Source organism: Ixodes scapularis, unplaced genomic scaffold, assembly GCF_016920785.2.
Source record: "Ixodes scapularis isolate PalLabHiFi unplaced genomic scaffold, ASM1692078v2 PGA_scaffold5__190_contigs__length_132052651, whole genome shotgun sequence".
Lineage (NCBI taxonomy): Eukaryota > Metazoa > Arthropoda > Arachnida > Ixodida > Ixodidae > Ixodes > Ixodes scapularis.
In genome coordinates, this window is record NW_024609880.1 from 43997229 (window position 1) to 44023897 (window position 26669).

Below are 26669 nucleotides of genomic sequence, written 5' to 3' on the forward strand. Positions count from 1 at the left end.
TCAACCTTAATTAAATCTACGTTGGTTCATAAATAAATTTTAGGTAAGTTGAAATTCTTTTGCATGAATTTGTTCTTCTTTCCTCGCTTTATAATAAAAAAAAATATATTCGACAAGTCTCAGGAATTCGAGAGGTTGCGATATTTCGAGGACGCGAACATTAATACGGAATGCAATGAGCTAAAGTTTAGTTGTTTTTTTTCAGTTTTACCAGGGAACGGAGTTGCGAAATGTAACCATCTGTTCATATAAATGAACTCCTCATGGTAGGCGAGAAGAGAAAAATCTCATCGTGAAAGCGTCCCAAGCCAGCCAAAAGATGAAGTTTCTTGCACATCCACTTCAGATGTTCACCGCCCTCGTGGGGCTGCATTTGGCGGTTAAAAATCGTTTCATAGACGAATACTGGCAGCGGTCTGTACAGCTCGGAAGCTTTGAAAATGCTTGGGAGGTGAGTACTTTCTTCTAGAGATGATGTTTTTCTCGTTAACGCGATATAATGACCGCCTGCCTGCAGAAGGGGTTCTGCCGCACGTACGTAATATCCCCTATATGAATCATACTAAGCGCGATAACCTTCAAGAAAAGGAACATAATAAAGCGGGCATAAACCCGAGCAGGTGTGTGACGAAGATCAGGCGATATAAAATAGACTATAATTCCTTTCTACGGTACTTACCTTGCCAGCTTTTATCTCATGCGTGTTTTTGCAAGAAATAATTTTTTTTTAAAGTATGCAACAAAAATAACTAATACTTTTTGTGATGTACCGGTTAATTTGGGATAATGCGAGAATGAATTTATTTTATTTGTTTTGGATACAATCGGTTGGTGTTGCGAGAAGCGTCTTGTCGGGTCTGCGACCGCGCCCAGTCTGTTGCTTTCAGGCGTCCCGTGCTTCTCCGTGGCTCGACCCCCGACTCTCCTCTCCCGGTGTCTCCGGTTGCATCGGCCATTAGGGAATTGTAGTAGACCGTTTCCGCAAACCGCTAAGCACCCGGATAGCGCTCCGTAATCCACCATAAGACCTTGAACTATGCAGAGAAGGCCGGCGGCGCGCATGCGCAGCTGCGGCGTTTTCTTCGGGGATATTGTAGCGGAGGAGAAAAACGATCTACTACAACTCCCTACTGTTTGTGCCCCATAGGCCGTGTTCGCTATACACGGCGAAAGCGCACGTAATGCACGGCCATACACGTTGGTCCAGCCTAGCTTACGCAGCTGGAGCCTTCGCAATAGACCGATGTCACCAGGAGTTGAGCGACGCCATCGCTGCCGCAGTGCATTCTGGTACCTGTAGTTCTCCCCGGTTTTCCGGCCTCGTCAATGCGTATTGTCGCCCGGCGTTTAGAAATTTTCAGGTTGCCACTAGATTTTTCGCCGGGTGTTTACTCTGATTTTTGATGGGTGGTTTCACTTGTTGTATGCCACTGAGCTATAATAACAGATATGTCTTCCCGAAAGAAAGAAGCGTGGCAAAGAAAGGTAAACAGAGCCGGACAGAGCGGGAGAAAAAATAGCGTTTTATGCTTTGTTTCGCGATTTGCTTCATAATTTATATCCGCCCTATTGCACGTCAACTAAAGTGTGTATGATTACAGGGCACAACACATAGAGCGTGTCGAAGTATTCCGTACGCTGAAGTATCTCTGAGTATTCGCTCCGTAGCGGTCTATCCGCTGGTCTATCTCAAGTAAAACTTCTGCACTGCTTTGCGGAGGCCGTTCTTAATACAGTCTTACTCGATGTATTTTTGTGGTTATAACTGTTATTGCAACGACATGTCTCAAGCACAACTGTGCTTCGAAAGATAAGGACCGCCACCAAAAAAAGAGCAGCGATTCCCGATATGCATCACTTGAAATAAAGCTACTTCTTCCGGAAGCAGTCTTCTTTTTTTTTCATTCAAACTTGAAATCACCACCTAATTTTATTTAGAAGTGCAGCACTTACCGCCAAAAATGTAACAAACAAACCTCATTCATTTTGTGGTGGTCTCTTAGGCTGACGATACTGATCCATTTTGCATTAACACCAATCGAGTCCGCAAAACAAGCTTCCCCCGTCGGGCGACTGTTAGCTATCGGAGATTGCGCAAACAAAATAAAACTGAATAGAAACTGTACACGAAAATTCCTCTCCACACCAAGCTGTCAGGTATCTGGCATGGTTGCCTCTTTTTGACAGATGCCGATTGTTCTGGCGCGTCAGGCAGGGCCTTTCTGTAGATAATTTCTTCTTTGTGTGCAGGTTTCTCCCGCAGTTCATCTGTACCCTGTCCTACAGGCTGTCAATTAGAATGAGACAACTTTTAGAAAACTATCGCTCACAGAAAAAGTCTATTAGCTCCTCTTACTTCATTTTTGATTAAACGTTACGCACTAGACTGAGCACTACCAAGCTCAGTTTTTCATCAAAACATTTGATGCTGTTCCATGGTGCTACACCAAGCCGATGGTCCCTCGAATTTTCTTGTTCTTTGCCATTGCACTAGATGTTCACTTGTTTCCAAGTTAATTCAGACGTCCGAGCAGCCGGAATGCTCGAGTGGTGGCGTCTTTGTTTTTCTCCCATGGCGCAGTGGGACCTCCGCGTGAACGGTAGTGGGCTCACGCGTTCACGAAGGGAAAGAAGCAGACGAAGACGAAGCAGTGGACAAAGCGATTCTAAAGCGATAAGGTGACTGGAACTGCTCTTCTGCGCTTGCTGACAAACTAAGGCATCACAAACAAGACGATCTGATGAAGTACAGAGATGCAGGAGAGTCAGGCTGACACCGCGGCGTCCCAAACGATAATCTACAATGATGTACGCGCAGCTCTATGTAGGCAGAAAGCCAGAAAAGGGATGACTACAAGTAGCATGGCGGCGGCATCACTTCCGGAATGCGCGCGCCTGCGCAGTTCGCTTGGTGACATCGGTGTATTGAAATGTGCTCAAAGAGCAGAAAGAGAGGAGGAGGAAGAAGAGAGGAGAGTAAAAAAAAATAGGCGCGCCACGGTAGAAGGGAAAGAGAGAGAGTTTGCAGGAGTACTTCGCATGCATCACGCCAGCCCTTAGAGGCGCAAGTAGTCGGAAGGCAGAGGGTGGATGAATAAATATGGGTTGCCCCATTACCGGGGTCTGAAACGATTTTTTAACTTCTTGCTTTTTAGCCTTCCTCCTCAACTCAAAACTAGCGCATTGTACCAAACAGTTCAATATGAAGTTTTCGTAGATCGCGTTTCCCCCTCCGCTAAGTCCTCCGCAACGAAGAAGTCGCTACTGCGCCTGCGCGCCGATAGCCTTGGCTGTAGAGTTCCCGGTATCGTAGCGGGTAGCGGAGAGCGTTGCGGGACGGTGAAAACGATCCACGAAAACTCCCTATTAAGACGTAAAGGAGGGACTCCCCCCATGCTCGGACCCGCGTTTGTGTAACCGGACCCCCCCCCCCCCCCCCTCCACGACCATTCTCCTCCTAGAAGATAAGCCCGTCGCTCATAACTGGAACAAAAGTTGCTGTCCCCACCCCGTTCACCCCTAGCCTGACAGTGCTGTGGGTACTACGTGCTCGTTGGACCAGCCTCACTTTTGCCACGTGATCACGCTCCCTCACGCAGAGAATGTGGTGGTGATGAAATGGAGGCGGCTGATTGGTCCGGCAAGTGCGTAGCTTCCACCGCACTGTCAGCTTAGAAGTGAAGGGAATAAGTGAGGTTCGGTGTCGTGTGACGTGCGTTTGGGCCCGGGACGCGCTTTGGGTACCGCGGATGTATCAAAGTGAAAAGGTGGAGAACTTACGAAGGGAAGGAGGTACAAAATAGTCCGCAGTGTTTTCAAATTTTCGTACCGAAAATCAGAGGCCAGATTCACGAGACAAACTTACGAACAAAAAAGTACTTACGACAAAACCTGGGAACAAATCCTTATTTACAAAACGAAATGTTAGTAACTTTTGCGTAGTTTACGAAGGAATCCCACGACAGCCTCCGAGCTGTCTCACGAACGTTTCTTCCAACATGGCCGCGTATGTCGGTTGGCTGCTTCGCCTCGACGGACAAAGGACTTGGAGGCGCGAGCGGTTGTTCCGCCCTCGGATCACGGTGAACGACGTGCCGGAGCACATTTTAGAACTATACTACCGCCTGCCGAAAGAGGTGGTGCTTCGGCTGTGTGATGTGGTCGTCTCAGCACTTCGCCGGCTGACAAAGCGGAGTTGCGTGCTGCCGGTCGACGTGCAGGTGCTGGTGGCGTTACGCTTTTCCGCAAGCGGGAGCTTTCAATCCGTGATAGGCGAGGTGGGCCACCTGAGCCAGGCGAGTACCTCACGAATCGTCAACAACTTGGGCCAGGCCCTTGTCCTGATAGCCGGGGAGGCGATTTGCTTTCCGACGACACAGCGAGCAGCGTCCCTCACTTCGATCGGTGAGTACACTACGGCGTTAGCGAAGGCGTCATTCCGCCGGAGCAAACGTAACCGATTGCGGGCATATCAGTCGTTGTTCTACAAACGCGCTAAATATAATAGCACGACGGGAGCGCGTATGCCTGTAACAATATTGTTTTGTAAGTCCGAATAAACGGGGCAAGTAGGGGGACAAAAGAGGAAGAAGAGGACACAGCGCCCAGGGGATCTCAAAACGTTCTACACGTAGTGTTGCTTGTTACCCGGTACGACCGGTACAATCAGGTAAATACTACCACATGGTGTCAGAAGTGCTCCGGAAATGGAAGCCTCATCGAACAAGGAGAACGTAACGGCCCCAACAACACTGCTAGCAACGGGTTTCACGGCGCCCGCAGCCTTTGATTTCAAGCGCCCAGAAGAATGGCCAAGGTGGATCACCCGTTTTAACAGGTACCGTAGAGTTTCGAAACTCGATAAAGAAGACGAAGGATCGCAAGTAGACGCATTAATCTACTTTCTCGGTGAGGACGCGGAAGACATTTTGTCCGCCTCGGCTTTGACCGACACCGAACAGCGACAGTTCGAAGCAGTTGCCCAACTCTTCGAAAGCCACTTCGTCGGCAAGAGAAACGTTATCTACGAATGGGCCAAATTCCACCAGAAGAAACAAGAGCCGGGTGAATCGGTTGAGAGCTTCATGACTAGCCTGCATCGCCTAGCAACACATTGCGGTTACGGCGCGTTGAAAGAAGAACTCGTCCGCGATCGTTTTGTCGTTGGATTGCAAGATTCTTCGCTCTCAGAACAACTTCAAAGCGACCCAAATCTGACACTGGAAGCTGCGTACACTCGAGCTCGACAGAAAGAAGCCGTGCGTCGACAGCAAGCCGTTGTCAGAGGCGAGTCCCAAGCAGAAGACATGACGCTAGATGCCCTCCACAAAAGAATGTCAGCAAAAGAGAAAGGCGCAAAGCGGCGAGAATACACGCCGAAAAACACTGAAAATAATGCGGCTAGAACACAGACGTGTAGAAGATGTGGCAACAGTGCACACGAAAAGTCCAGGTGCCCCGCAGCGGGATCAATCTGTCGCAACTGCGGAAAAAAAGGTCACTGGCAACAAGTTTGCTTTAAGAAGCTTAGGAATGAGGGCAAGAGCACCCTAAAAGAGGTGACTCTACAGGACCCATATGAAGCGCCAAACTGGATGATTGGAAGCATCCACGCAGCTGAAGGAAGTTCGTGGAAAGTCAAACTGCGAGTCAACGGAACGCCTGCTACGTTCAAGCTAGACTCTGGTGCACACGTCAGTGCCATGCCTCCAAGCACTGTCCCAAGCAAGGTGACCCTTGAGGAGACAGCTGCCAAGCTCTACGGTGCGAACAGGCAGCAACTCGAAGTGTTGGGCAAGTTTCAAGCGACAATACAACATAACAATAAGTCTATAGAGCACGTGATCTACGTAGTGAACGGCCTGGAAGAGCCTCTTTTGGGAAAAAAAGCCAGCAGCGAATTGGAGCTGATCCAACTTCTGTGCACAGTCTCGGGCCAAACAGCCAAGAGGTACCATGAACAATACCCTGAGTTGTTCCAAGGTCTCGGAGAAATGGCAGGAGAGTACAAAATCAAACTCGCGAAAGACGCCACGCCAGTCTCCGTCCACACATCACGGCGTGTACCCCTGGCACTAATGACGAAAGTACAAGAGCAGCTCGCAAGCATGCAGAAAGATCGAATCATAAGGAAAGTTGAAGAGCCTACACCATGGTGTTCTGCAATGGTTGTTGTGCCCAAGCCGAACGGAGAAGTACGGATCTGCGTGGATTTGACGCACCTCAACAAAAACATAAAACGCGAAAAGCTAGTTTTGCCCTCTGTCGAAGAAACACTGGGACGGTTGTCACGCACATCACTATACACAAAACTAGACGCCAAGTCCGGATTTTGGCAAATTCGGTTGGCAGAAGAGTCACAAACTATGACCACCTTTATCACACCTTTTGGCAGATTTTGTTTTCAACGATTGCCATTTGGAATTTCGTCCGCCCCAGAGTATTTTCAACGAAGGATGAACGAGATCCTGGAAGGAATCCCAGGAGTCCTACGCCATATGGACGACATCCTAATCACTGGTGCCAACGAGAAAGAGCATGATGAGAGGCTAGAGGAAGTCCTTAAGAGGTTGAAAGCAGGAGGCGTCCGACTCAACGACAAATGCGAGTTCAAGCAAAAGTCCATAAAGTTCTTGGGACACATCGTCAGCCAGGAAGGGATCAAGCCAGACCCACAAAGGGTCACAGCCATCTCCAATATGCCAGCGCCAACGACAGTGACCGAGGTGAGACAATTCATCGGAATGGCAAACCAAGTAAGACGCTTCATCCCCCATCTTTCCGAAAAATTGAAGCCTCTACGTGACCTTCTCAAGAAGGCAAGCGAGTGGACGTGGGACACTGCACAGAAAATAGCATTCAATGCAGTGAAGAAGGACATCCAGGAGGCAACAGCCCTAACACTGTATGATCCGCAACAAAAAAATATTGTTTCAGCAGATGCTTCGTCTTACGGTTTGGGGGCAGTGCTACTACAAAAGGACAAGAACGGAAACATTCGACCAGTAGCCTTCGCTTCGAAAGGACTGAGTACCACAGAAACAAAATACGCACAGATTGAGAAAGAAGCGTACGCCGTGACATGGGCATGTGAACGATTCGAGAAGTTCCTGCTAGGAACGCAGTTTCACATCCAAACAGATCATCGTCCACTTGTACCTCTTCTTGGGTCCAAAGAACTGGATGCGATTCCAGCCAGAGTTCAGCGATTCAAACTGCGGCTGATGAGATTCTGCTACACAATCTCACACGTGCCTGGAAAAGAACTCTGGACGGCCGATGCCCTGTCAAGGTCACCTGTTGAACCTCCAGACAATATGGAAGAAGAAACCGAGGCTTTTGTGCAAGTCGTCCTTCAGTCAGTCCCTGCATCCCGAGAGTACCTGATCGAGGTAAAGAGGATGCAAGAGGACGACCCCGTCTGTACTAAAGTGAGGGAGTACTGTGAAAAAGGGTGGCCAACTAGCAAGCAGCAAGTGCCAATCGAGATCACCCCATATTTCCAAGAAAGACACAACCTCACGGTACAAGAAAACCTACTCGTGAGAGGCAACCGCCTTGTGATACCAAGTCAAATGAGAAAGCAAGTCTTGCACCGACTGCACGATGGCCATCAGGGTATCTCGAGATGCCGGCAAAGAGCCAAGATGTCAGTTTGGTGGCCAGGACTAAGCTCTCAGATGGCTGATGTTGTCACAAACTGTCTCAGCTGCGCACACGAGCGGGTACCAAAAACACAGCCGATGATCGCGTCTGAGCTACCAGAGAGACCATGGCAACGAGTTGGGACCGATTTGTGCGAGTTGAAAGGAGCCCAATACTTGCTCGTCGTAGACTACTACTCGAGGTACGTGGAAATAACCAGACTGAGACAAACCACTTCAGAAGCAGTCATATCACATCTTAAGGCTCTATTTTCACGTCACGGAATACCTGAGGTTCTGCGGTCAGACAACGGTCCACAATTCAGCTCCAAGCCATTCGAAGGCTTCTGTAAGGATTACAAGATCGAGCACGTTACAAGCAGTCCACGTTATCCGCAAAGTAACGGGGAAGCTGAAAGAATGGTCAAGATAGCCAAAGACATCATCAAGAAGTCTGAAGATCCCGAGCTTGGATTACTGGTCTACAGAACAACACCAGGACCTTCTGGATACAGTCCGGCACAGCTTCTGATGGGAAGGCAGTTGCGAACCACACTGCCAGTATTGGCCTCTACACTCTTGCCAAGACTGCTCAACCATGAGGAGTTCCGGAAGAAGGATCGAGAAGAAAAAAATAAGCAAGCGGAAAACTACGACAAGAGACACGGAGTGTGCCGAAAACAGGAGTTAGATACCGGCAGCGAGGTATGGGTAAGAGACAGCAAAGCTACTGGAACAATTACGGGCAAGAGACCAGAAAATCGATCCTACACTATCAGGACAAGGTCAGGATATCTCCGCCGGAATGCACATCACCTGGTTCCAACCAAACCCAAACCAACCGACCAAACACATCCTGAAGCAAGCACACCAGAATTCAGTGTTCCTCCTACAGAAGAAAACATCCCAAAGACCCGGTCCGGACGGACCATAAGAAAACCAAAAAGATTTGGCGAATGACTTTTGCGTGGGAAAAAGAGATGTAATAATATTGTTTTGTAAGTCCGAATAAACGGGGCAAGTAGGGGGACAAAAGAGGAAGAAGAGGACACAGCGCCCAGGGGATCTCAAAACGTTCTACACGTACTGTTGCTTGTTACCCGGTACGACCGGTACAATCAGGTAAATACTACCACATGCCTACCGTCACTTGATATCAATCCAGGCGCGAAGTCCACCGCCGCTCATGTGTACAGCACGCGCAGACACAATACTTGCTTGAGTGGCTCAAAAATATCTATCTTGACTTCGAAAGCAAATAGCTGAACCGCATGTAAGCGATTTAGCGAGCGATGAGACAAGCGACGGAGAATTCTCACCGTTGCTCGTCGGATCGTTTCGTTTTAGAGCGCAGCTCTTAGGGGCCTGTTTCCGGCTTGAGCGGCGTCGGCGTCGCCGTCGCCGTCGGCGTAACCGCGCGGTGCATTATGGGAAATGTCCCATAATGCACCGCGCGAGCCCCCCACCAGGGTCACGTGACCTCGTGGGGGGCACGTGACCCCCCGAAGTCACGTGACTCCCCTTAGGTCACGGGACCTCGAGAAGGGTCACGTGACCCCCCGAGGTCACGTGACCCCCGCCGATGTCGCGTGACCCCCGATGACGTCATCGTCACTGATGACGTCACCGGCATCCACATCGTCATCGTCATCATCACTGATGAAGTCATTAGTGACGTCACTGATGACGTCACCGGCATCCACATTGTTATCGTCATCATCGCTGATGACGTCACCGGCATCCGCATCGTCATCGTCATCATCACTGATGACGTTACCGACATCCGAATCGTCATCGTCATCATCACTGATGACGTCATCAGTGACGTCACTGATGACGTCACCGACATTCGCATCGTCATCGTCATCATCACTGGTGAAGTCATCAGTGACGTCACTAATGACATCATCGGTATCAGCATCGTCATCGTCACTGATGACGTCATCAGTGACGTCAGTGATGACATCTTCGGCATTGGGGGTCACGTGACCCCCAAGGTCACGTGACCCCCCCCCCTGGTTAGTTGAACCCCCCCCCCCCCAGTACCCTTCCCTCCTCCTCCTCAAGAGCTGCGCTCTAATTAGGCGTTACATGGAGTTGTAAGCGGCTTTCATTTTTGTTTTCTAGATATGTAGCCCATCGCCTTGGTCATTTGCTCCCGTCGCTTTCATTTGGTGTGCCCCGTCCCGTGACTGACCAAGCGCGGACTACGAAGAAGAAGAAACACGACTGAGCAATGCCGTTATTGAAGCGTTGTCCTGTCGTGTTTGTTCTTCATCATAGTACTCGTTTTCTGAGCTGTTTTCCCCATCATGCATTACAAGTCCACAGAGCACAGAGTCCTGTGCATACAAGAAACAAGACTGCATTTCTCGAGCATGCCAGTTTTTGCATCACTATATAGGGGCATATCACAAGGTTGTGTACACCATTTATGGCACTAAACGTTTTCACATACTGAGCATGTAATTATAACTTGTCTCAGCATAACTTGATAACAAGCGAATGCTACAGTTTTCTTGAGCTAACCTAAGCAAAACCTAAGCAAAAAGGCGAAGAATACAATTCCTCTCCATGGGAGGAGTACCGATACATTGTCACATGCCTCGCACCGGGCTGGCCTTGTAAAGTTTTGGTTGCATATCAAATGATCCCCAGGTGGCCAAAATGAATTCTCAGTACTCCACTGGGCCATGACAGATGCCCTTCGGTGGTTTGGCATGTAAACCCCCAAATTCACATACCCGTGCCGACATTGTGATTGGCTTCCTAGGGTCACGGCATTATCTGTTCACCATGTTGTGGTGAAATCAGGGTTGGGCAGAAATACTCAAAAATGTATTTAGAAATACAAATACTGGGATACATTAAAATAGTAGCTAAAATACTGATACTGAAATATATCTGTAAAAGTGTATCGGCGATACGTATCGAAAATACATTTTAAATAGAGGCAAAATCTATTTGAAACTACAAATACAGGAATACATTTTAGGGAGGGCAGAAATACAAATACAGAAATACTGATACTGCAATACATTTTTCGAATTTGTTTGAGACGCCAAATGAGACGAAGCTTGAAGTTGGAAGTGGAAGTTTTTTATTCTGAAATTGCTTTCCCGTAGGCTTGGCACTTTGCCTTGAATGTAGTGATATCGGACGACGAGTAGTCTTCACTGGGCTCAAAAAAACGTTCCATCAAAGACTGACCGCGGTTCCTTCCCTGACATCCTGTCTTTCTGACGAGGGATGCGAAAAGACTTGGACCTCTATATAAATTCTATGTCATCCTAAATTCCATCAAAATGTCACCATGCCCCTGTCCAATAAGGACGTCCCTGTCAACATTTATCACATGACGTCACGGTGAAATGAACTGGAATTCTTTGTCTGTAGGTGTGGCCTTGAACATGAACCTTTACCGCGCTGTTGTATGAAAGGGCAGTACGTGCTTTCGTTGTAGGTTACCTCGTTGAAGATAATGCAGGCAGTGTCATTTGGAATTTTCGAGAATCGTGGACCATCTGAAGCATTCCGTAACACATTTCTTCTGTTACGATTGATAAAACGATACGGCGGCACCCCTGTTGTGAAGGTCCTTCCTACTGAACCTCCGCCACCGACGCATGGATTGCAGTCCTCAAGTTTCGTCTTGCATACTCCAGATAGAGACCTCGTGGATTGCGACCTGATATTGCCGGCACAGACGCGAGCCCTCCGAGAAACAGCGCGCTCGAAACGAGTCGCAGGTGTACGAAGTCTGGGTCGGCACAGTCAGTGGGTCGCCACGTCTGACCTCCGTCCTGGGTTTCGGATCAGCAAAGCAGCGGGTCACTTTCACGTCGGCTGATGACGTACCATTGAGCCAGGCAACATTACGGGCGCAGCCGCAGACGCATTCGAATATGTGTTGAACTTGACTGCGTGAGTCATCCTACTATTTCAAATCAACCACGCCAGGCTCGTGCTGCAATGGACTGTGTATCAGCTTTGCCGGCTGGGTGTACTGTGTACGCTGAGGCAAAAAAGACGGTTAGCAGCTGGCTTTGGATGCCAGCAAACAATGACTCAAGAAACCCCTACCCACGAACCTGCGGCACAAGATGCTCTCACTCCACTCCTGGCACGACACCTGGTTCGAGTCCCCGACTACGCAACACTTATCAGAAGAGAGAAGAGGACGTATAGAAAATAGTTTGGAGAATCGGAAGGAACCTTGATCAGCATGGTAACAATGCCCCAGCACCTCCTTGACCCTAATGTCCTCAGAAGTAAAAAAAAAATTCCTTCGGATTTTTTTTTAGAGGGGGTGTATTTTTCAAGAAATGTAACGAAATACATTTCACCCTGATTGTATCGCGATACAAAAAAGAAACATTCAAAATGTATTTCGATGCAGGAATACTGATACTGGTGAAAAAAAGGTATCGCGATACAGAAATACTGATACAAAATGTATTTGCGAAATACTATCGCGATACATTTGTATCACGATACTGCCCAACCCTGGGTGAAATAAAGTGTATCAGGATTACGGTTGTACCATACCTTCATGTCTGTTTTCTTTCAACTCATTCTACAGGCTTCCTCGGGATCGCTGGCTTCCCCAGGGTGCTCGGCTGCATCGTCGGCACCCATGTGGCCGTCAAGGTGTCCAAGGAAGACAAACCGGTTTACCTCAACCGCAAAGGATACACTTCGATCAACGTCCAGGCCGTGTGATGCAAACAACGTAGTGACCCAGCTGACCGTCAAGTGGCCAGGCAGCACTCATGACAGTTTCATGTGGAGGAATTGCGATCTCTATGAGAAGTTCTGTGCTGGCACTGCCCCTGATGGCTGGCTGCTTGGTAAGTTTCTTTTGAAAGGGTGCAGTAGAGCATTGCTGCAAACAAAGAAAGCCTAATACAAAGGCAACAATCTGCACTATGACTGTAACAGACATCGTTCAGTGGTCTTAAATTTTTGGGAGTGTGCTTCGAAAGCAGTAATGATCAAAATGCATTTCTTTACAGTTTTGTTTTGTATTCAAGATTGCAGCGCCACACTATACATGGCTTGCACCGACCTCACTGCAGACGCCCTGTTGATGGCCACAGACACTATCCTCTCTCAGTGGTAGCCCCAAATACTGCCTTCTCTTTCTCTTTCCATTCTGAATTAGTGGATGAAGGGGGAGGATTGCTTTTCTGTGTGAAGTTCGGGGTAAAAAGATAACTCCCGAGGGGGACAAAGGCGAGTTTGAGGGGAGCCTCATCTATAGTCGATGACAGGACAAAAACGAAGCGGAAGCTCCTCCCACCTCTTTCCACTTCAGTAGATCGAACACTGGAGATGAGGCGACCTTCTCTCCACCGTTCGCAGCGCTGAAGTGGAAAGGGGTAGGAGGAGCTTCCACTTCGTTCTTGACCTGTCACCGGTGTATGTAGGTCATGATGCCTCAGCGAGCCATCAGGACGTAGTTGTCGGAACGACCCCCAGTGTGGTCTCGTGACGTCACATGAGAGTCACATATAAATGTATATGTGCCACATATGCACAAGTATTTATTGCAGAAACCGTGACACTAAAATGTGGGGACATTAAATTACCATTCAAGCTGTCTTTGCATAATGCAGGGGATGCTGGCTACTCCGTGCAGCCCTGGCTAATGACCCCAATCAGGGCACCGAAGGATGAACCGGAGGAAGAGTACAACAAGGCGCTGGACGAAGACCCGACAGGTCATTGAGCGGACGTTTGGGCTCTTCAAGTCCCGCTTCAGGCGCTTGGACAGATCTGGAGGAGTACTGCAGTACAAGCCTCAGATCTGCTGCCGCATCACTGTGGCCTGCGTTGTTTTACACAACAACTGCATGCGCCACCATATGTCCCTCAACGAACCACCAGGTAACAAAATAGGCCTTTTTCACAATTTAAGCGCTCCTGGCGACAAGGCAGTGTAATTGGAAGTTCAATAGACCAATCTCACCGTCGAAATGTGCTATGCCGCTACTTCCGCAATGCGTAAAAAAAAATTAGTTTTGTGTACGCATGGCATTGCAGAGCACCAGATGTCACACACAGCAGTTTTTCGCTGTGAGCTAAAGTTATGGCGATGTCACTTATGCACTGTTTGCATTACTAAAATATGCACAAATGTATAAAGCTGTAGGCATTGCTGAACACGGTACGCCAGCAAAACTGGATATTTGTGTGGGTTGTGTCCGCAGCGAAAAAAGAATCAGCAACGACTGGGAAAGTAGGAGGATCAGGGTGCATGATTGGCTCAAGAAAGCCAAATGTTATGTTCTTATTTCATTGTATACGACATACACTGTCGTTTCAGTCATTCTGAATGCGATGAACGTAAGTGCCTGAACCAGGCTTCGCGTAAACAAGCAAGCTCGGCGTTTGAACATAGGGGTTGTCACAACATGTGTCGTCTTCGCTGCAGATAACCAACTTAGCCAGCAAAGTATGAGTGCAAGCCTGGGGCCTGCACTCATATTTTGCACTAAATGCTTTAATTTGCATTTAGTGCAAAGTATTATGCACTAAATGGTTTAATTTGCATTTATGGTTTAATTTGCATTTAGTGCAAAGTAAAATGCAAATTAAAGCAAAATGCTTTAATTGGCATTTAACTTTAATTTGCACTAAAATGCTCATCTAGATTGAAACAGGCAGAGGATGAGATCAACCCTAGGATTCTGGGATTCTGCACAGATAAATGTGCAGAATCCAAGAATCTCCAATGATTGCCTGTATCAGGCAGTATCCAGTAACCCGACTATCCACAGCTCTCAAAAATAATCTCGCATGGGAACAAAAGCGTATGGAAATGGAATAATCGCTATGTGTATGTATTTTGTCTGTGCCTTGGAAAGCTGTCTGCAAAAAGTGCTAAAAGCAAGGTACCCTTGAAGTGCCCACGAGAATTAAGCCATTTCTTCGTTTACCAGCTAACAGAGTTTGTGTAGTTGGGTACCAGCTAGCACGTTATATACAATATACAATTGACATTCTTTGAATTAATGTTACTAGGAAAGCTTTAATGATTCTTCTTTTGTTTGCAGTTGACTTGTCCGAGGACGAGGAGGAGGAAGAGGAGGAGGAGGACGACGACGGCGTTGAACCCACAGGAACAAGAACTCGTAGGGCACGACCCATGGCAGTGGGTGCATCTGTGAGAGGTGCACTTGCTCGCCATGCTTTCACTTAAAAGGACAATGAGGTTGTTTTGATTATTTTTATAATGTGTGTTCTTGGAGATCTTGGGTCACGCATGTGACACTGGTCTAATAAAGTTTCCCCCAGTGTCGTGTGCTTCGCTCTGGCATTGTTATCAGCTCACTGGGCCATTAGAACTAGTCCACTGTTATGCAAAATATGTTGATATGGGGCGTTATAAATCGTTCATTTTTTAGGAAGACTTATCGCCAAAGTACACTCCGCATTTGTGCGCCTTCAGTGACAGCAGCTGCTGCTGCGTCACTAGGAGCTGCTGCTGCGTTACCAACAGGCCCTGCTGCGCACTAACGAGCAAATCGAGCTTCTCTACTATCGTCATCTGCGACTTTAGGTTGTCGTCGCCGACCTCGTCGTTGTTGCCTTATGGGGTAGAATAAAGGCCGGTTCACACATGCAGCGGAGCGCTAAGTTAGCGCTACGTGAGCGCTCTAAGGAGCGCTCATGTGGCGCTTCCTAGCGCGTGATGTAGCGCTCGGTTAGCGTTTCAGTAGCCCTCTGTTAGCACTTCAGAAGCGCTTTGTTAGCCTCTGCTAGCGCTACAGAAGCGCTTTGTTAGCGCTCTGTTAGCGCTACAGAAGCGCTCTGTTAGCGCTCTCATGCACGCTCCTTGTGCCGTGCTTGCTGCTGCGGAACAGCTCGTGCACGGCGATTCCTTTGTTGTTGGTTTTCCTTTGGCATTGAAAGAAGAGGAAGTAAAACAGCCGCTCTCCAAGCAAAGGGTCGGGCGGGCCACCCAGAGTCATGGACTGTGAGCGACTAATTGATTGGGTACGACCTCATCGCTTTCTATTCAATATGCGTGACCCTGGTTTCAAAGACACTTAGTTAAAAATAACCGCCTTCGAAAGAGCTCTGTGTCTCGGTCCCTCAGCCTAGGAACAAGGTTCACTAGGAACCTGTCGGTATCTCTTTGGCGAAAGATGTCGCGCACCCAGAAGGCTGTTCTGGGCGTTAAGCCGTCCACACAGATATGCACTAATCGCGTATGTAAGAGCATTGGTCGCATTTCTATTTCAGCATCCCACATGTCCGTCACGGTGCTGCTGATTCACACCCAAGCACAGGAACCGGACCCGCAGTGCACGCGCTGCGGGTCCGCTCGCAGATTTAAAGCGTGACATTCTGGGAGCACAGAACATTTCCCGGGAGTCCGGTATGCGCACAGCTTTTAAGTGGCGAGGACTCGGAACACACTGTTCGCTCGGGAGAAACCGATGCGACCGGCTGCAGATGTCGAGGCTACGGCGATTGCACTCGCCGAGGTCTGTGGCCTCGGCGTCGCAATTAAAACATCCAGTAAAATATCCTTTAACGTATTCTTATTTTCGTACTCATTCTCTTTTCGTTTTTACTTCCCGGCATGGAAACATCTTGTACTACTGAAAATCATTCGGGAGAAGACTTTTTTGGTATTCCTAAATAAAGAAACTTGTAAACGTCCTCAAGACGTCTTTGAAAGGACCAGAATATCCCGACTAGTTCCGGACGTCCTCTCGACATCTTTGTCGGGACGAAGACGCCCCGACCAGCTGAAGATGTCCTCAGGACCATCTGCGTAATCTGAGCAGTTGTGTGCCCTATGGCGCATAAACCGCCGAAAACTACAAGCAGGGGATAGCCTTCAGCCTTTGGTCCTTATTTATTTGGCTCCGGAGAGCCGCCGCACCGCCAAAAAGCAGTAGCCCGCACCATGGAGGCCCGCGATACCGTGTCTAGTGAACATGATAATCTGCTGAATATATACATGCAAGATGACGACGACATGCGTGGTTGGTATTGGGGAGGATGGCAGTCCGATTCGCAGAAGTCCAGATTTCGTAGAGGCGGGTTGGGCGGGTGAGCAGCGAGCCATTTGGATCTGGCACGCCGTTCGATCGGTGCATAAAGGAGCGTCAGGAACATGAAGGCCTATTGCTCACTGGGGTTCACTGGGGTCGAAGCACCAAACTCCAAGGAGGTAGCCCAGCCGAAGTCAAAGCTGCCCCTTCCGAGGAACCAAGGCCCAGGGCTCAGATTGAGGCACCGCCTTCGCCCGGTGTGTCATCCTTTCAACGTCTTCGACGTCATCTTGCATACTGACCTTTTGACGCTGTTCCCGTGTATCAATATCTGTAATCTGTAATCAATCAGCCCCGGCAGTTTGCCGTACAAGTTTGAGCGCAACCGAAACAGACGAACCCTAATTAGAGGAACGGGGAAAAGGGGGGAGTTTCATTTACCCTTGTCAACAGGAGAAAAAAAAAATAAAGTATGTCTCGGCGTCTCGCCTCAGCGGGGCGCGCGTTACATGACTCTCCTCTTATCTGTTCCTTTCCGCTCTACCTTTTCATCTTCGGCGGCCGCGTCACGTGACTATCTGCCAAGTTTTGTCAGTTTAGAGGACGCTATGGTTGCGTGTAACCTTGTAATCCCCGCATATGCGTACTGGTCCATTTGCCGTCACTAGGGGAACGCTTGGAGTCGCCCACTCACTCCTTATCAAAGGAGCGATCATTGCTCTTTCTCAAGACGATCCAGCTCCCCTTCGGTCTTTTGTCGGAGGGCGTATGGAACTGACGTTGGTCTCAGAAACTTTGGTTGAGCATCTTCATTCACGCAGAGTTAAACGACGTCGTCCTTCAGGTCTCCCGGACTTTTAAAAATGAAATCGTGTTTCTCTAGCACACTTGCTAGAGTTAAGGTTTCTGCACGCACGTAGTGTATGTCCTTCTAGTTCACTTGACAATCCTGCAGCCATGCCCTTCCTAGTATGGGAGGTCCCCCTTTGTTCATCACTTGGAGCTCATGACGCCTGACTTGCAAGTTGTACCGCATCTCCATTTTAGTCATCAATTCTGACACGATGGGCTTGCCGGTGTACACCTTCAGCGTTATATCCGAAGGTTTCAACTGGATGCCTCGAAGAATTTCTTGAAACGTTTTTAGGTTGATCACAGTAACGGGTGAACCTGTGTCGGTCGCCATCAGAAGAGGTTTGTTGCAATTCCTTGCAGTTACTGTGATGGGTTTCGGTTAGCTTGAGTCGATGAAATAAAACGGAGTATCGTCTCCCGAGTTCTGTATGGTGACATCGTTGGTAATGTTTCGTTTATTCTTTCTTTTTGAATTTTTTTTATCTCGCTTCCTGTCACGGCAAACCATTTTGAAGTGTCCTGCTCTTCCAAACAATTTGCAAGTCTTGTTCCTTGCAATGCTGTTTCAGGGTCATGATTGCTTTTGCTGCAACGGTGAGATGGGGTACTGCTTGTGCGAGATTTTACTTTTCCTTGGCTTGCCTTCTTCGGAAGTGACGTCTTGTACTTCCGTCCTTGCGAGAATCGATTAGCATCTTGTTGGGTCTCGCTCCTTACTTTCTTTCTATCCTTCATGGCTACCTCGATCGACGTTGACAGATCCACCGCTGCCTTGAATGTCAGCGTCGGTTCAGCCAGCAGCGCTTCGAGAATGTTCAACTTCAACTTTATTGTTTCTCTACAGGGGAGAGGGGGAGGAAGAAAAAAAAAGCTGAATGTTGTCGCTTGACAAAGTTTTTCCCCCCACCAGCAACGAAAGAAACTATTTTACATACTAGTGACCCGTAGAACAAGGTTTACATAAGATCAAAACACATAACATTAAACAAAAAACAAAACAAAAAAAAAATCTGACGTAGATTACGAACATTTTATGAGGGTCGGAGGTCCCATCAAGAATAGGCACACATAACACTAGAGAAACAATGAAGGAATATCCTCTCTGCTCAAACCCATCAAGTCCACACCCAGTCTATGTGTACTATTTTTAACATTAGGCAACAAGTACTGCAACACCTGGAGGCCGTAGCCTGTTCTCGAGCGAGGCGTTGACCATGTGTCAACACAACGGCCTGCATATGCAGGCACTCTCCGCTCCATTGGGGCGATTGATAGAAAAACAAGTTCATTTTGCATTGCAGACGTTTGATATGTTAGAAGAAATTTATAATTATAATGCTCTGTAATGGGAACTATATGAAGGCTTTTGAAAAGTTGTAATGTGTGAGCGTTGAACTCCGCATTGCACATAATTCGAATTATTCGCTTCTGGAGAACATGCAAGTGAGGCACGTTTGCAGCCGTTGTGCCACCCGAAACAAGGAAGCAGTAATTATAGCAAGAGCAAAAGAGGGAGTTATAAAGAAAAATTAAGACCGAAAGGGGTAAGATATGACGGGATTTATAAATAATGCCCAGAACTTTTGAAAGTCTGCCAGCTATGCATTGTACTTCGGCGTCCCAGCTCACGTACTTATTAAATACCACACCAAGAACCTTCACAATTTGTACAAAGTCAATATTTCGTCCTTAGAGAGAGAGCCCTTGTGTAGATGAAAACACCGTATTTTTGGATCGAAAAAGTATTGTTTTCTTATCTGTATTAATTACTAAAGAGTTTGAGATTGTCCAGTCACTTGTCTTTTGCAAAACGCTATTTGCCGAACATAAAATCTGGTGGACAACATTCCCCGAAAAGAATAAGCTGATGTCGTCTGCGTAAATTATAAAATCAGCACTGTCGTCTATATTTACTATATCATTGATGCATAAGGTAAACAGAAGGGTTCAAAGGATGCTCCCTTGTGGCACCCCTGACGTTAGTTTCTTCAAGCTAGAGCGCTGACTATTAATCACGACACACTGATGCCGATATTTAAAAGAAAAAAAAAAAAGAAAAAAACTCTCGATCTTCGTTGAGGCTACTCCTCGCACCCTGTATGCATTTAAATTTTGAAGCAGAGTTTTATTATTTAGACGGTCGAAAGACTTTGATAAATCAATGAAGACCCCCAAGGTGATAAATTTTCTTTCGATGCTGTTTAAAATTAGTTCATTCAGATTTAATAGCCCGATTTCCATCGAATGCCCCTTCCTAAAACCAAACTGGCAAGTTGTTAGGATAGAGTGTTCTTCGCAGAAGGCGTATCATATGGCGTGTATTATTTTCTCTAGCCCCTTTGAAAGCACTGGAAGCACATAAACAGGTCTATAATTTCCCAGGTGGTTTTGATCCCCAGACTTGAAAATAACCGTAACCATTGCAACTTGCATTTTTCTAGGAAAATGGCCATTTTGAAGTGCCAAATTGAAAGTATGAAGTATGGGTTAAAAGAGGAGCAATTGATTTAATTACATATTTCAGAGATTTCGTTTCAACACCATCTATGTCAGTACTTTTGCTATTTCCAAGGTTCATAAAAACTGACGCCACTTCCTCCGCGTCGCTCGGGGCAAGAAAAAGTGTGTCAGAGACACCTTTCACAAATGAAAATTCATCGCCATCGTTACCATTCTTTACAATGTTTACGAAATATTTATTAAATATTTCAGTCAATGCCAAACCACTCCTCCCCACCCCTCGATGTTAAGCTTCATGGCTGTAGATTCGAAAGGGCCACGCCGCACAAATGAGTTAAGCTTCTCCCATATAATATCTATTCGTCGCTCATTTTCAAACGCAGCATAAAAATACGCACGCTTAGCCTTACGTAAAGCACTTGTCGCAGCATTTTGCTGCTTTTTAAATAACGCCAGCACACCTGGTTTTTTTATTGAATGCATTTGTGCTAGAGAGCGTCTTTTTTACTCATCATTTTGATTATCTCCTTTGTCGCCGAAGGCTTCCGAGCCTTCCTGTGGGCAAGTTGCTTTTTGTACGCGAAACGTTTTTCATATATCGTTGTAAAAATCCCAATAAAGTAATCATATGCCGCGTCAGCTGAAACTCTGGAAGACACCGTGCTCCAATCAGTACGGCAAATCTCAGCTCCAAATGCATCTAGATTTTCTGCAGTGCTATTTCGATAATAAACTGGGCAGTCATCTCCATCCTTCTGTATCCCGACCTTCGAGTCGACAAGCATATAAATTGGTAGGTGGTCACTTATCGTGGTTACAATGACACCTCCGGACACGTGAGATTCGTCGGCATTTGTTAGAAACAAATCAAGTAATGTTTCTTTCACAGGAGTTATTCGCGTGGCTTTAGAGACTCGGTTAAAGTATCCGTACGTCTGATATAAGCAGAAAAATTCTAGCTGCCTCGGTGATGAATAGAGCATATCAATATTTAAGTCTCCCCCAAAGAACAAAGTGAGATTATTGTCACCAATAAACACAAACAAATCGGCAATGATCTTTATGAAACAAGAAATATCACCATTCGGAGGGCGCTATATCACGCAGTACTCGCACTTGGAATGTTTGACCGTTAAAACTTCATAATCGCGTTTCACTGTCGTGAAGTCACTAATTTCGGTGCAGTTAAGATTAGTTTTTACATACATAAAAACACCGCCTCCTCGCTGTGAAGAGCGGTTTACGGAGTACGTTTTGTATGGTTCTAAAATTGGAACATCAGTTTTCGCGTCAGTCCACGTTTTAGTGAACATAATTATATCAAAAAGAATATTGAAACCTTCTAAAATGATGCTTAGGCCATCATGCTTATTTCAAATGGATTGTGGGTTTAAATTTAAAAGAAAACTAAAGGGCGCACCTGAGCGGTTCGTATACAGTTTCCACACCTCATTGGGCAGGGAGAAGCATTGCTGTTGTTGTAAGACATAAAAGCAGGAAAAAATAATTTACCCCCGATAATAAGGTAATCCCGAAACACAGCAAATTTACCCCGTCAGCAGGGATGGCCCCGCTCGCAGTGTCTGTAATTGCTGCTATTTTAGTAAGGTTCATGATCGTGCTTAATGCCGTCAGTGAGCTTGTCTCGAAGTCGGTCTTTGAGGGAAACGCCGAAATTGCTTTACAGTGAAAGCTGTTTAAGCTCAGCTATAGACTGTCAGCGATAGTTTCGGATTCCAGCCGATTTCGGTGATAGAATTTGCAGCGTTCAATCGTTCCATTGGGCGTGGGGTCGATGTGGTTCTACGCTAGTTGAACGATTTGTACGCACGTCTTGATGCTTGGTTTGGCAGGTGCCGCCAAGTTCCGTATCAGTCCGTAGATTTCTCGTCCAACGATTGTGAGATGAACATCTGCTAGCTTTGATTCCGGAATGTCGTTCGCAGCGGAGAACACTTCGATTCTTTCGATGTACGAAAATCATAATTCCAATTTCTGATCGAACTCTTCAATTTTCCCGATGCGATGCATTCTTTAGGTTTCAGATGAGCGTCATTAACGTTACCGCTGTCTCCTTTGTTCCGATGTCGCTCAGTTGTTTACATCTGTCTTTGTTGCATGGATCCCATCCTCGACTCCATTGTGATGTACCGCTTAATTTGGGATAATGCAAGGATATATTTATTTAACTTGAATACAATCGGTTTGTGTTACGAGAATCGACTTTTCTAGCCTGCGACCGCGCCCAGTCTGTTCTTTCCAGGCGTCCCGTGCTTCTCCGTGGCTCGCCACCAGGCTCTCTTCTCCCGGCGTCTCCGGTTGCGTCCGCCGTTATTTGGGCCCAATAGGTCGTGTTCGCTATACACGGCGAACACCCACGTTATTCACAACCCTTTCTAGGTTAATCATAAAACAAATACCGTATCCGACACATCACGCATTTTACCCAATGGCTACTATACTCTTCAAAAACAAATAGGCAAATGTCATGCTTCATGTCCCAATTCAATTTGCAACTCGCAAGCAGCCAACGCACAACGTACTCTAAATTTAGGTGAAACTAAAAAGAATGCTGCACATATTTTAATTTATTATTTTTATTCTTGCAGGCCATCAACAAAGAAGGAGTATATTACCTCATGCTTGGAACAAGTCATCGTCCATACGATTGTGTGGCTCTTAATGTAACGGAGACGTTTCCTGGTGTAAACGTTATTCATTATGAAGTTTATATGTATAATGCATCATTACGAATAACGTGAGTAGAAGAGCGAACAGCAATGCTAAAAATTTCCAAAGTATCCCAAAACCGTAAGAATATCTAACATTTCAGAGAAAAATACAACGGGTCAGCTATTGTTCTTAGAGACGTACGAGGCATACAAAGTACTATTGAATGGATTAGAAAGGGTAAGTGGCCAATGTTAAAGTATATTAAACATATTAATTTACCTTCACGGGCAAACATTAGACAAATCTGTAGGTCTAATAATACATTTCCAATAATTGCAAATGTCTCATGCATTACATTAATTCTTTGAAATCATTGTCGGTTCTGATTAAATAAACTCGCTGAAACTAGAGGGGGGGGGGGGGAGGGTGTGAATGAGTATGTTCGTTTTCCCCTTTCGTTGATGTAGTATAAATATCTTAAAAATGATCCCTCCCTTAACCAATGTCAAGGCGCATGCATACTCTTATGAAGATTTGCGAACCAACCTGTTTCTTGGGTAAGCGAGATGGGAAGCACAGTCGTTATTCGTTAAATGTTGAAAGATGGTACTTCTTAAAGCTATTACTTTAAGCGACTGCGAATGCTTAAGTAAAATATTTACCGTCCTTGTCGCTTTCGAAGCTTCGAAAACGTTCTTTTTTAAGATTTTTTTTATTTGTTGGATCGGGAAATTTCTAAGTAGTGTTTAATAGCTGTGAAAAATATCTGAACGTGCGTTTCGACGTAATCAGAGTGAAATTGAGCAGAGAACTGACTAAATAAAGAACAATGTTTGTAGTTCAGAATTTGTAGGGAACCTGCTCTTTCTGGATAAGACGTAACGAGCTAAATATATACTTATTTTGTACTTTCATGACAAGCTTCATATACTATCCCTAAAGTGTATTTAGTTTACTGATAATACATTATACTGCAAGAGTGTAGATTAATTGATTGGATGTAATGTAAGGCAAATTGGAGTCCCAATTTTTGTTGTCATCTGCAATATACAGGATAATTATCTCGCCTCGTGTATGATTAAAGCGTTCTCTCAATCGATTTGTTTGGAAAGGATAGGCAGTAGTAATGTGGTGAATCGTGCTGACAAGGCAGCAGTTTTTCTAAAGAAGGTTTGCAACAAACGGTGTACCGCGATCCGTGATGATAGGCCGGGGAGCGCCATGTCTGAGGACGGTACAGCGCAGACAGAAATCGACTGTGAAAGGCCGTGGCAGCAGAAAGCGCTTTGGTTCCGGCGTACCGTGTTAAGTTGAAGGTGGCTACAACTATCCATTGATTCTTCGTTTTTCACTTTTCATTGGCCGTAGAAATTTGAAAAAAAAAAAAAAGTCGTTGTAAATTATGTTTTTTTTTTTGCATGAGTGCGATGCGCAGACGTACTTGTTACTAGTATTACACATTCGGATGCAAAAACAAAATCGTAGATCCTGAAACGTTTTCGAAAATCCCAGGAGACCTGTTTAAGGCTGTCGTGATTAGCCTCGACAACATTTTTGGGTGTCGAGGGATCACTAGAAGCTCGTAGTTACGTCGGTAAAGAACCTTATTATAAAGTGTGAAGGGCGTAGGTTTTGGTGCGATGAGGAAAACGTGTTGTTAGTCCTTTCAAGAATTGAATCAGCGGCTTGAGGAACTCGTCAGACAGTTGTGCTGCGCACATATTTATGTTATGGTTGTATGTGGTATCTGGTGTATGTACCCGCTGAGGAAGAAATGCGTCTTTGTGAAGAGGCATTGAGATAAGCTGCCAGAATTGAAGTGTCGCGTTCCTGATTTATAATCGACCGCAAAACGATAGTCTTGGAGCTTCAGTGATTATCGAGGAATAAGCTGCTCTAAGACACTGATGTGTTGACTTGGAATAAAGATCGCGTAGGTCCAACCTTTTGACCATAATGCAAACCGCGTTGCATTATGGGCACTTGTAATCATAACTGTTATATGCTCTACATGTGTTTTAATTGTTTTCAAGCACTGCTCTTTCTAACTCCTAACGGCTCTGAGACTAAATAAATAAAGCAATGATCTGTTCGAAGCAGCGTTTCGCCAAACACGAGATGCACGCGCTTTTCCGGCGTGAGCTCCACTTCGTCTTCCTTTCTTTCTTTCTAACAATACGTTGTCTTTTGGTATATACTTATTTTTTGCCAGGCGAGGTATACGCACGGACCGCACTACTAAAATACGAGGCATACTAAAATGTATTAGATCTGTACTTCTAATTCAGTAAAAAATACACCGAAGTGTGTGTGTGTGTAAGTGTGCGTGGGTGTTTTTAAGTACAAAATAGGTATAGTGTTAGTGCACTGCCTTTTTCAAAACACGATTAAATTGAGGAAGTGAACTAAATTGTTATCTCGTTGACGAAACCCTTGCTACTGACAGACATGCGACGCATACGGAAAAGCCAGGTTTTGTACACAGAGAAAAAAAACAAGTGCTTTGTATTGTACTACCCCGATACTAGTGGTGAGTCTTCCTTTGTTTTGGAACGTTTACTATATCAAAGCTAATGTTTTCTTCTGGCTTATAGTCAATGTAAAATTCGTTTACCGACACAAATAGGCTGAGTAACTCAGCCTATTTGTGTTGGTATCTTCAGCGAAGCATTCTACCTCTCATTCCAAGTGCTCTTTTAAAAAGCGATAGCGTTAAGGAGCTCGCGAAAAGCTGTCCTTGGTGGCGTGCCAGAAAATCTGGCGTGACGCGAAAATCTTGACTGGTCGCTAGCGTCATGACGTCATAGCCACATGACCTTGCGCGGAAATTTCTAACCACACACTACGCTCCCTTTAAACGTAACTTCCCGCGTGGAATGAAAGTAATTAAAAGACGACATGTAATGCGAACTAAAGGTTTCCGCGATTCTCAAATAATTCCACTTTAAAAAAGTAATTCATCTGCATTTTAAAAAAAATCGGAAAAATTGTAAGCGAGGTTAGAACCCGCGACACTCCGGTTGCGAGCCAGAGTCCAGACACGCCTGACTGACTTCTGGGTCCACCTCACTTCCTGCTCTCTGGAAGAACACGACAAGCGAATGAGAACGGGGTGCGTACAGGGCCCGATAACGCTATCGCGTTCCACTCTTAAAAGCGAAGCTTAAGTGTTTTTCATGTATTTTCTCTTCACGTGTTTGACCATTTGAATTTTTTATCAATTAACTTGTATATCTTTTTTTTTTTTTGCATTGGAAGAATGTGAAGTGGTCCTTATGTTTCATAATGAGCCAGAGTACTTCACAGCAAGTGATTTTATTTTAGTTTGTTTCCGAGATTCTTTAGTATTCGCAATACTAGACGTTCTTAAAATTGTAATCCCCGACAATTGGTCAATTGACTAAGCACTGTCGACAATCTTTGACTTTGCAACACTGTCAAGTAACATTTACCTCATTCTTTTTGTAGATTATGAACTCTGGGCGAATACAAACGAGACCAACTTTATTCCCAGATGCTGCGAGTTTGCCTTCACGTTCGTCACCTACGAACTGGAGACGTACCTCAACTTCAACCACGCAATCTGTAAAAACGTTGTGTAGGTCACCGGGGATTAACAGGCATCCTTGTTATGGGTTCCATTTTACGACGGCTTGAGCAGAGGAAATAAATAATGTACATGCGGCATCTCTTCCATATTGATTTTATTCGCACGCAAAAATGTTTGGTAACTGTAGTCCAAACATGTTCGCTATGGGTGAGCACCTCCAGAGCGCATAAAAGCAGAGCACGCGACACGAGGTCGCTTGCCATTAGAGCGCGCGTCACGAGAGCGCTAACAGGAACAATGGGTGGGTTGCAGAATCGCGAACTGGAGACTACATTCGAATGCATGACGCAATTGTATGACGCGTTGAAGGTTGACTGAATCCAACCAAGCCTAAAAACTCATTCACACAGTTGCGTTCGAGTGCGTCTGCAACCACTTGCATCTCTTTAAGACTGCTTGCGACGAGCTGTTGCTATG

The 26669-nt window shown here is 46.1% G+C and overlaps 1 protein-coding gene across 1 annotated transcript; it reads left to right on the forward strand.

Annotated features, from left to right (window-relative positions):
• The first annotated feature begins 319 nt into the window (after positions 1-319).
• LOC115313711 (male-specific histamine-binding salivary protein-like) lies at positions 320-26247 on the forward strand. Its single transcript, XM_040215641.2, has 5 exons — positions 320-451; positions 22579-22727; positions 22803-22879; positions 25089-25172; positions 26111-26247. The coding sequence occupies exons 1-5, from the start codon at positions 320-322 to the stop codon at positions 26242-26244; spliced, it is 576 nt and encodes a 191-aa protein (XP_040071575.2). The 3' UTR covers positions 26245-26247.
• The last annotated feature ends 422 nt before the right edge of the window (positions 26248-26669 follow it).